Source organism: Saccostrea echinata, unplaced genomic scaffold, assembly GCF_033153115.1.
Source record: "Saccostrea echinata isolate AGI-Se365-2 ecotype Australia unplaced genomic scaffold, CSIRO_AGI_Sech_v1 ptg000054l, whole genome shotgun sequence".
Taxonomy (NCBI): domain Eukaryota; kingdom Metazoa; phylum Mollusca; class Bivalvia; order Ostreida; family Ostreidae; genus Saccostrea; species Saccostrea echinata.
This window is the reverse complement of record NW_026889803.1, coordinates 39,124,453-39,135,301: the sequence shown is the minus strand read 5'-3', so window position 1 is coordinate 39,135,301 and position 10,849 is coordinate 39,124,453. Positions and strand designations below refer to the sequence as shown.

At 34.6% G+C, this 10,849-nt stretch overlaps 1 protein-coding gene across 1 annotated transcript; it reads left to right on the top strand.

The window, feature by feature from the left end:
• Positions 1 to 1,946: 1,946 nt before the first annotated feature.
• On the top strand, positions 1,947 to 10,424 carry LOC133205232 (actin, cytoplasmic 3-like). Its single transcript, XM_061340998.1, has 8 exons — positions 1,947 to 2,022; positions 3,904 to 4,052; positions 6,809 to 7,036; positions 7,801 to 7,939; positions 8,197 to 8,304; positions 8,934 to 9,122; positions 9,557 to 9,685; positions 10,025 to 10,424. Exons 2-8 carry the CDS (start codon positions 3,915 to 3,917, stop codon positions 10,234 to 10,236), a joined length of 1,143 nt encoding a protein of 380 aa, XP_061196982.1. The 5' UTR covers positions 1,947 to 2,022; positions 3,904 to 3,914; the 3' UTR covers positions 10,237 to 10,424.
• The last annotated feature ends 425 nt before the right edge of the window (positions 10,425 to 10,849 follow it).

Here is a 10,849-nt window from a genome sequence, read left to right as displayed (position 1 = left end):
TCAAAAGAACATGACTAAGACCAAAATGTAATTTTGATAACTTTCTTTTTCACATTAATTTGAAAAAATTGTTTCATTCTTTTAGATATATATTTTTATGCAAGCAATTTTTAACAGAATTATTGATTTTGCAAGACTTTATTATCAACCAAAGTGTTTAGTTTTAGTCGTAATAATTAGGTCTTAGGTTATTAGGTTACTTCGGATGGACCTGCTCCAAAATGTATTTTTGAATTTAAATATCATTTTACAATCCGGAAGACAGGCCCCTATGTTCAAAAAATATTTTAGAAAGCTATAAAATAACACTCTGATTACAGTTTCATACAGAAATCAGTTGGCCAAACTTTTTAAAAAATATATATATATACAGCACACAGCTATGGTCCTAACTGGTGACCTTACAAATCTCCCCCGGAAACAAAATGTTGCTCAAGATACAAAACAGGCAAGCATAACAATAAGGTATAATAGTAAGTTATCGCTTCTTAGAAAAAGAATTCTTACTTTCAAGATAAAGTGTTGATAGTTTAATGGCTACGGGTAGACGTCAGGCATATCGTATATACTCGTATATATATGTACATATTTAAAGTATTTAACAATATCCGCTCGAATAAACCGAACGAAGATTGTGGACATGTGTTTACTAACCGGTAAAACCGATTATGTGTAAAATAAATATGTTTTTACATGGGCGGTATATATATATATATATATATATATATATATATATATATATATATATATATATATATATATATATATATATATATATATATATATATATATATATATATATATATATATACACCCCAAAAACGAAACAACTTTACAAGTTTACAGTTTCGTTGAGGGGGCGGGTCCGTCTTTCTCGTGGGAGAGTCCCAATTCATATTTACATGTACGACATAAATTAAATAACATTAAAAATTTTAATTTTTATACCGCAGGCACCGGTATTTTGAATACCAGTTCTTGTCAGCCCAAAACAATTAACATACAGCAAAGGAGACATGTCAAATGAACATGTAGGTTTGCCTGTTGAAGGAAATATAATACTTAGAGTCACTCAAATAAATCAAAAGGATGCTTAATTAAGTGGCATATAACTTTGACAAACTGTTTAGCCTTGTTTCTCCAAAGAAAAACATTTTTAAGAAGAATTTCAATATCTAGCTGCATGTAACAGGAGAGGAGAAAAATGCGACGGAACATACCGGCATTCGAACCCGGGCCCCCTGAATCTCCAGTTAGGTGCTCTATCAACTGAGCCATCTGGCCACCGGCGATCGAACCCGTTCGATCGAACACATTCCACCCTCCTTTAGGTCTTCGGCCCGCAAAGACACCAACCCAGGCTCTTCCCTGGCAGGTTCATTTGTCACTTCCAGGGCACGGCACCAAATGTAACAGGAGAGGAGAAAAATGCGACAGACCAAACCGAGATTCGAACCCGGGCCTCCTGAATCTCCAGCCAGGTGCTACCAACTAAGGTTTCTGGCGGCAGGCCACCGGCGATCGAATCGTCTGATCGCCACAGATGTCATTGAACATATATACATGTATTAATATTTCCATGTTATAAATAAGGATTGAATCCCATCTGAAGCAACGCCCTGGCGTAAGGATACAAAATCAGAAGTTTAACAAATGTAGTAGCATTACAAAAGGAATTTTTAAAGATTTGTTCCTGTGGTTCTAGAGAAAAGCCAATCAACTGTGTCTTGAAAATATGATAATAAAAAGCTTAAATTTTTAGTATTCACTTAAAGTGTTAAACTTCCTAATTCTCGAAATTTGACCAAACTGTTGTCATTGCATTAGTCATCTTACCATATGGATGTCCCTGTCATCTGCAACTGGAAGGTGAATCGATCAACAATGAGTTAGAAGTCTTTATTTAGTTTCCGTATTTTCGTATTGCAAGGTAAACGCTATAATACTGTAAATACATGATGTAGTATCCTCTAAGACAGACAGGCAGTAACAGGATCAAATCACCACGGACAGTAATACAATGTACGTATAAAGATGAACTTAAATATCAGATCATTTATCCATCTTACTATGATTACTAATGCTGTAATGTATATCAATTATCAATGGTCAAATCCTTCGATTATAAACATACGGAAGATGGTGACCCATAATGGACATAAAACTATCATTGCAAAATATCTAAGATCTGGCGACACGTTCCTCGAAATAGCTGTTTTTGTATCTCTTTGTAATAATACGCCATAAATATTGATAACCATTATCATGATTATCTTCCGATTTGTAAACTGTTTTCAAAATGTCTAAAAACATACATGTACCAAAATTATTTTATCAGCAATTCATGTGATTTCCAATAGGATTATGTAGTATACCATCCTCAGGAATCGGCACAAATGCCTGGTAATGTGCCTCGATTTTTGTGAGAAAACTTGTTAAAGTAACAATATTTCAAGCACGATTTCTTGGGAGGAAATTATGTATTTCAATTTATTTAGGAACGTATCATCTGACCTTAATTGAACTAATCAATGTATGCTGTTCCGCTCTATTGCTGTGTACGAATTTATCTCAAAAGTTCATATCTATAACAGAAATTAAAGTATTTTGTGGGTGAAAAAATGTGATGTTGGTTGATAAATTACGAAGTGTTAACATGATAACTTGAAAACAGTTCGAGTAATTAGAATTGTAGAAGTATGATTCCCTAACACTCAGAGCAATCTCCGATGTCAAAAAGATAAACATCACTGGTTCGGATTTTGGATTACTAAAATCAAATTCTTTAACTCATGATAAAGGTTATAGATATAAATGTGAAATATTTTAATTGTTATGACATGATTTAACATTAAAATATGTGAAAAAAATATTTGTTTGTACGTATCCAAAAACAGTTGTTAAAAAAAACTATGTTTCTAAAGATTTTTCGTCTATCTTCTCAAATAGAATTGCACAATGTCACTCATCGTTTCAAGCCACGGTCCGGAGTCCGCATATAGCTCTCTCCTACCCGTGGCTGCTTGATCACAAAAAGTGTCGTAATCTTGAATATTTACACCTTTATGTTGTGACGTCATTTTTATCCAATGACACTATTTGTTTCCATCGCAATTGAAATCAACAACTGACATCAACAGTATACAAGAAATGTTCGTATACTGCGATTGGGTATTGAAAGGTCGCGTCAGAGTTCATCATCCGACTATGCTTTACTCACATTGGTCAATATTTTAATGAGCTGCGAAATATTCTCTTCTCATTCAACCACGGCCAGAATGGGAGACGATCGTACAATTTTGGCCGTGGTTTACGACGATGAGTGTCACTTTGGCTTCCTCACATATTTAGAAACACAATCTCTGTCATTTGATTTTACTAAGGACCGGGAAACATTTCCATGTGTACCAGACGTTTGTGACATGCGTTTCTGTAGGAATGAATTAAAGTTTAGAACATTTGATCACAGATCCGTGCGCTGCCTGTGTCAACGCAGCCGCCACTTTCAACAAGTCAGATTTAAAACAAACAGGTCTATATAAGACGCTATAAAATTCATATATATACATCAAAATATGAGGTAAGGTACAGTAGTTAAGAACATTAGAAGTTTTTATCTCTATTTCCGAAATTCTGAGTAGTAAACAGATTTTGGCAAGATTTAAATATTATATACCGATCTTTAATTGCAAGTTTAAGGTACTGCCCGCCTTCTTGCACCAAACAATGAAATAATTTATTTATAAAGGATTCATCTGTGTAATAAGCCAATATTTCATTTATTCATGACCCCTGGTTCCTACACAACTATACGGTTGTATGCGGAAATTTGGGACTACCCTCGTATGTAAAGAATTTCTAGAATTACGAAAATGGCTAATTTTGAATGATTTTACTGCTCAGGTTTTCAGTCAATGTCTGACACGGATGAGGATTTTGTCAACAACATCGTTGCAGATATGGGATCCGGGACCTGTCATGTAGGATTCGCCGGCGAAGATAGGCCGCGCTCTGTATTCCCAACTATTCTTGGACGCCCCAAACTGCGAGAGGTATAGAAAACAACCTAATTCAGAGAATTTGTGCCCCCCACTTAAGGAAAAATATCATGACATTAAGTTTCATTGCAAAAGCATACAAAGAAGGATATATATAAATTTCTGACCTTGATCTTTGAACTTTTGACCTCTTTTCTTTAAGTTATATTAACTAAAGGTATAAAATTTCATTGCAAAACTTCAAAAAGATCTAGTTATTGTCAGGAAAGCATTTTATGCAAGATATGAATTTTTCACCCTGACTTTTTGACCTAAAAATCAAAAGGGGTATTCTTTAAGTCATTCGGAGTTACGATATTAAAATTTCATAGAAGAGGCTCCAGGAAAACTTAAGTTACCATCTGGAAACAATTTTCTGGATTGTACAAATTTCTGACCTTGACCTGACCTTTTGACATAAAATTAAAAGGGGTCTTCTTTAAGTCTCTAAGAGTTGTAACAGCTCCCAGAGGAATAAAGTTATCATTTGGAAAACATTTTTGCAAATATATGAATTTCTGATCTTGACCTTTGACCTTAAAATCAACAGGAATTTTTCTTTAGGTCACAGAGAGTTGTGTTATAAAATTTCATTGCAAAATCTCGAAGGCTTTTTAAAGATATCGTCCAGATACAAAAGTGTTACACACAGACATACTGTATGAATTTCTAACCTTGACCTTTTCACCTCAAAATCAAAAGTAGTCTTTTAAGGCCATAGGGGGTTGTTACATTAAATTTTATTGAGAAAACTCAAAGAAAACAAGTGTCATCTAGAAACTGGGTTTTTTTGCAATGTAATCAGTAGGAGGCTTCCTTTAGCCACATGGAATTGTGATATAAAATTTCATTGCAAAAGCTCAAAGGCTTTTTTAAGATATCGTCCGGAAATGAAAGTTTTACTTGTTTTACAGACCCATGAATTTAAGTCCTTGAAATTTGCCCTTTTGACCTCAAAATGTAATCAATAGGAGTCTTCTTTAAGCTATAGAGATTTGTGATGTAAAATTTTATTGCTAAAGCTCAGACTTTTTGAGATATCGTCCGGAAACGAAATGTTACACACAGACAATATGACAGACGGACGCCGGACAAAATGTGACCAGAAAGCTCACTTGAGCCTTCGGTTCATTAAGGATGTTTAAGAAAAATATTTTTTTTTCATTAAAATTGCGTAAACAAGTGTATTTTTACGTGTATCTATCAAGAGAATCGATTTGTAATAAAAAAAAAAATATAATTTTTTAAAACAATTTTTGTAAAAATACTGTTTAGCAAACAACTGTATCTGAATTTGTAAATGTGCTGGAGTCAGATGAAGTTGAGACGGGATATTATGTCCATTTTCCTGATCAGACAATACTAATTTACAGGTCGTTATAAGAAGATGGGTGAACAAGGCGTGCAAAATGCCTATAGCTTCAGATATTAAAAAAATCACATTCAATTTGTGGACTAAGTAATTAAGTAAAGTTCTCATAATTGAAATTTATGAAATTATGATCAAAAAAACTTTTCTGAGAAAAAAAAATCTCGGAAAAATTATTCTTTTATTAAAAAAATAAAATGGTATTCGTGGGATTCGAACCCCTAACAATAAAAATCCGGAATATCATATTGCTTTGAGACTAACACGCTACCCACTACGCTACACAGCTCCTGATGAATAGTGGCATTTAAATCATGTTTGTGATATATGACCCTTGACTTAATGGACTTCAAGTATTTTTCGGAAAGATGCGAATGCTTTGTCATAAAAGTGTACTTTTAATGTATAGTGGGTCTTTGCTCCATTTTTTTGTAAACCAAAAAATGCATATTTTTATGCAAACTTTTAGGATTAACTTTCAAAAAAATGGAGCGAAGACCCACTCATATCGAAAATTTTTGTTAAAGTGTGAGAAAATGACCCTTTTTGTCCTCTTAAGTGTATGTATGCTACTTCGTAGGCAAATAATTTTAGTCTTTGTGAGATTTTTGTAAATTATAGAGATTTTACATAAAGTATACTTTAAGTTTAGATGAAATATCAAAGAAATTTTGGATATAATTGAGATTTTATTTTTCACTTCATGTTTGTCGCACTATAGGCACTTCACCCGCCTTGTTCACCCATCTTCTTTATGCAGATTTTTTTTTATGAGTTAGTCCCATTATCTTTACGGACGTGCTCCCCCATGACTGGACATTTCAGGATTCTTCTGGCATCAGACCCATTTCTTCTATAAAAGATTCCATGTATATGTAGAAAGCTGTAGGCTAATCTATCTGCGTGTGCAATCCACACGCAACGTTTGAGACATGAATACCTGTACCGGTAAATATCTTTTTATTTTCGAGAACTTTATTTTCATAAAATTACGCGAAATGTTCATTCTCTCATGTACTTGTATTTTTAAAGATTAATATCGTATAACAAAAGCCAAAAAATCATGACATTTTTTCTCGCTTATAAATACATGTATCAAATTCCAAATAACTATTTCACGAAAATAATGTCGCGCCAAAATTTGTTGAGCTACAGTTTATCATTAGATGCAATCAAATGAAAAATGTTTACAAAATTGGTTATTAATTTTGGAATTAAGTCACTTTGAAATTGATTGAAATGTTGCTTGGGTGTTATAACATGTATGCCTTTAATTGGCCAAGTCGTTAAAAGCACACTATTAAAAGAGGACATTTTATGAATGTTCTCAACTAGAGATAGCGTGATACAGAGATACATAGAGTGCGGGCTATGACTGTCATGTTTCATCTGAATTCTACAGGTGTCGCCGGAAATCGGTCTTTTTGTCGGAAATGAAGCCCAGACAAGGCGAGAAGTCCTGGCTATGACGTCTCCCATTGACCGTGGTATAGTCACAAACTGGGAGGACATGGAACTTTTATGGCAGTACATCTTTACAAGTGTGTTACGGGTGTCTCCGGAAGAATTCAATGTTCTTAATTCTGAAGTGTCTAATGTGCCAGGTGCTTGTAGAGAAATGATGTTGCAGGTGAACATTAATTTGTTTTTAATATTTTTTTTGTGTTTCTTGCAAAAATCAGGAAAGACTCAGGCTATCCTTAAAAAAATTGTTAGTTTGGAATTGCCGCCTGGGAGATTTCAGACCCAGGAGGGAGGAAGGGAAATTATTGTTTTTTCCAAAATTAAAGTTAAATTAAAAATTAATGATAAAAATCAAAATAAGCAGTGAACACATTATTTTCTGCCTTTTTGAAAAGGGTATCTCCCATCAACCATGAACCCAGTTTTTGCTTAGATCCGACACTTATTAAGTGATTTTGTGGCACATTTGATAACAGGCCAAGAATTGATTGAATAAAAAAATCTTATTTTTGGTCAATAAAATTTTTCCAGGAAGGGTCATTTCAATGAGGCGGGAGGCAATTCCAAACAAACAATAATTTTATTTTGGCCTCACTTCTGATCGAATTCTCACACGAACACCCACTTTCGAATGATTTCCAATCCATCATAATATACAAGATGTCCTATAGCTGGTTTCAGTAGATGCTCTAGTTTGGAACAGAGATACGTTTAGTATCATTTTAACTGTTTAAAATGTTTTATTACATTTAAAAACATTTTAAATGTAATTACGTTCATTGTAACAGGAGTGTCTTTGGTATTTCATCTAAAATGGACCCATTGGAGACAAAGATTAATTATTTTGGTTATGGCATTTTTGCAGTTTCATTTACAGTGTAGTTTTATATATGTTTTAATTATATGTACTTTTGATTTTTTTTTTTACAGTTATTAATGGAAAAATTTAACGTATTAGGCTTCAATGCCCAGATGCAGGGTATTTTAGCTGTCATGGGATATGGACATACCAACAGCCTCATTCTGGAATGTGGTGATGGTGTCACACAAGCATTTCCAGTCTATGAGGGTAAAATAAATGAACATAGTTAATTAAAAATTCTTAAAGTCTATGGTTGAGGTTCATTAATTCTCCTTATATGTATTTTTAAACAAATAAATGAGTTGATAAGGACTGTTTTATTTTGTTAGTATACCCCCTCCCATTTCTTTTTTGCAAACTTAGAATAATAACTCTGCCATTATTTTTCACTTTTCACTAATGTTTACCTTATCTTTATATTCGTTCACCGTGCAGATCATTAACTTCTTTCTCTCTTCATCTAGGACACGCTTTCCCCGACACAATAAAAAGTATGGAGATCGGCGGAAGAGATGTAACAATGTATTTACAAAAACTAATGTACGAAAAAGGATATTCTTTCACTACATACTGTGCGTACTTCAACAGTATATTACGTTTGTATTTATTTGATCTGATGAAGTGAAATGAAGCCAGACAGGGATAAATATTGTATTCCGAAACATTTGATTTTAAAACCTATGTATTCTCGAATAGAATATAAATCTGCAGCGACACATTTTTTTCCAATCTAGTATTCTTATATGGATAACATGTTACCGTTAGTGTAACATTTTCGCCTTCATGAGCTATTGATACATTAAAATTGGAAAGGGGTGGCGCCCCAGGTGCCTGTAATGTTAAGCCGAGTAAAAACTGTCCACTGAGCAAGCTTACTGTAGTATATATGATATGCTGTTAAATTAACCTTTCTTTGCTATCTATTTTCCGCGATGGAAATTTGAGTGAATACAGTTAAACTTCGTAATCTCGAACACGATGGGATCAGATATCCGAGGATTCGAGATAGCGATGGTATTTTAGAAAACATGAAGAAAAAATGGTCTGGACTACCAACTCATTTCGACATATCCCTGGTATTCGAGATATTGGTGTTCGAGATAACTGAGTTCAACTGTAGTCCCGAAAAGAAAGGTTACGACCTCTACAATTGCAGTGCAAATGTTTTATAATGTGTAAACGTGCAAAATTTACCATTTAGCTGAAATTGATACCATTAGAAGGATGAAGGAAGATCACTGTTCTGTATGGCCGGATAGCAGTATTCTGGTCACGGCGACATCGTCGTCGACGGAGATTGATAAATTTACATTACCAGATGGTCAGCAAATATCCATTGGCGACGAGAAGTTTCAGGCCCCTGAAGTACTTTTTCGTCCATCTTTACGAGGTAGCGATTTCTATGCACATACAAAAGTCGAATATTTTATCAATAAGTTAGTAAAATTATGATAAATAGAAAGTCAAGGCGTTGGACTCGGTGAGCATACCGGTAGCTCTGTCCACTGTTCGTTTACAGAGTACACATCCCATAAAATTATTATGGTTTTCATTTTATTTGAAATTTACTCACTTTATGATACTTGTAAAAAATTTACTCGCGTGCAGTAAATTTAGTATTTTGGATGCTATCTGTCAAATAGAATGATAACTCAAACACTGACACGGAAACCTGATGATGGTAATGTAGCGATCCTAAATAAATAAATTACCAATTTCCATTCCTATACCCCTAATGTAATATTTGTGAATAATAATCTGAAAATGAAATGTTCCATGTTCCAAAAAAGAGCAAACAATACAATATCTATCTTGGTATTCTAGGTAATGACATTGATGAGGAAGGAGGAATCCAAGATTTGGTGCACGCCTCCATTCAGGCTTGTGAAGCTGACTGCAGGTCAAATCTCTATTTCAATATACTTCTGTCCGGTGGAACGACATTATTGCCTGGTATGTTTACATTAGTATACTTTTTAGCTCACCTAGGCCAAAGGCTTCTGTGAGTTTTCCTGATCCAGCAGTCATCTGTCTGTATGCTAAGATTTCATATTGTCAACTTCTCTTCCTGCATCACGAGGCAAATTCATAGATAAAGGGGATAAACATTAATTTTTCACAAAGTATAAAGGGCCATGCTCCTTTCCGAGGGAATAGACACCCTGTATAAATAGTAAAATTAAACCGGGATTATATAAACATTTTCTTCTCAAGAACCACTGAACAATCACCAAAAGTTTTGTTTGTGTGATATAATTTTTGTGTTTTAATTATCAATCGTTTTCCCCCTAGGTTTTAAAGAGCGTCTTTTGAAAGAACTCAGCAGCAAGACCACAGGTCGAGTCAAGGTGTGGGCGGATCCAGCCCGTGGAGAAATGGTGTGGATTGGTGGATCCATTTACGCCTCCTTGTCCTCATGCGAGACAAGATGGATCACCAGAAATGACTATCATGAATTTGGACCCAATATTATTCATCGAAAATGTAAACTGGCAGCATTCTAACTGTTTAAACTGTTGTTTTATGTTGGCAGGATTAATTGATATATGTTACATTGGAATGACTTTTGCAAAGATATGTTTAGTGTCATATGCATCATACTGCAGTGTAGTATCTTTAAATATGCATGTACTCTATGTTTCTTCAACTTTAATAACATTTCAAAATATGTTACAGTAAAATCCATATTTTATTCAATATTTTAAGTGTGTATCTGTTAGACAGATTCGGGGGTCAGATAGCTCGACTGGTGAACCTGTCGACATTTCAGGGGACAAGGTTGCAAATTCAGGCACAATCCGCGTTGCTTTTTCTCTGTTAAATTCGGTGCTGTAATCATGCACTTAAAATAAGTTCAAAAGCTGCTGGAGATGAGCCTGGCTGCAAAGGGCGGGGGGGGGGGGGGGGACAAAAAGCGTGTTGAAGTGGCAACCAGGTATATTCGTTCACTGAAGTTTAGATAGCCTAGTTGATAGAGTACTTGTTAAGACTTCAGGGGGCTGGGTTTGAATCCTGGTTTGGTCCATGCATTTTCTCTATTCAAGGGGAAGGAGGGAGAGTGCCTACACCACTAAAAAAAACGAGAGAAAGTTCGGATTCTGCAGAGTACACGAAAGA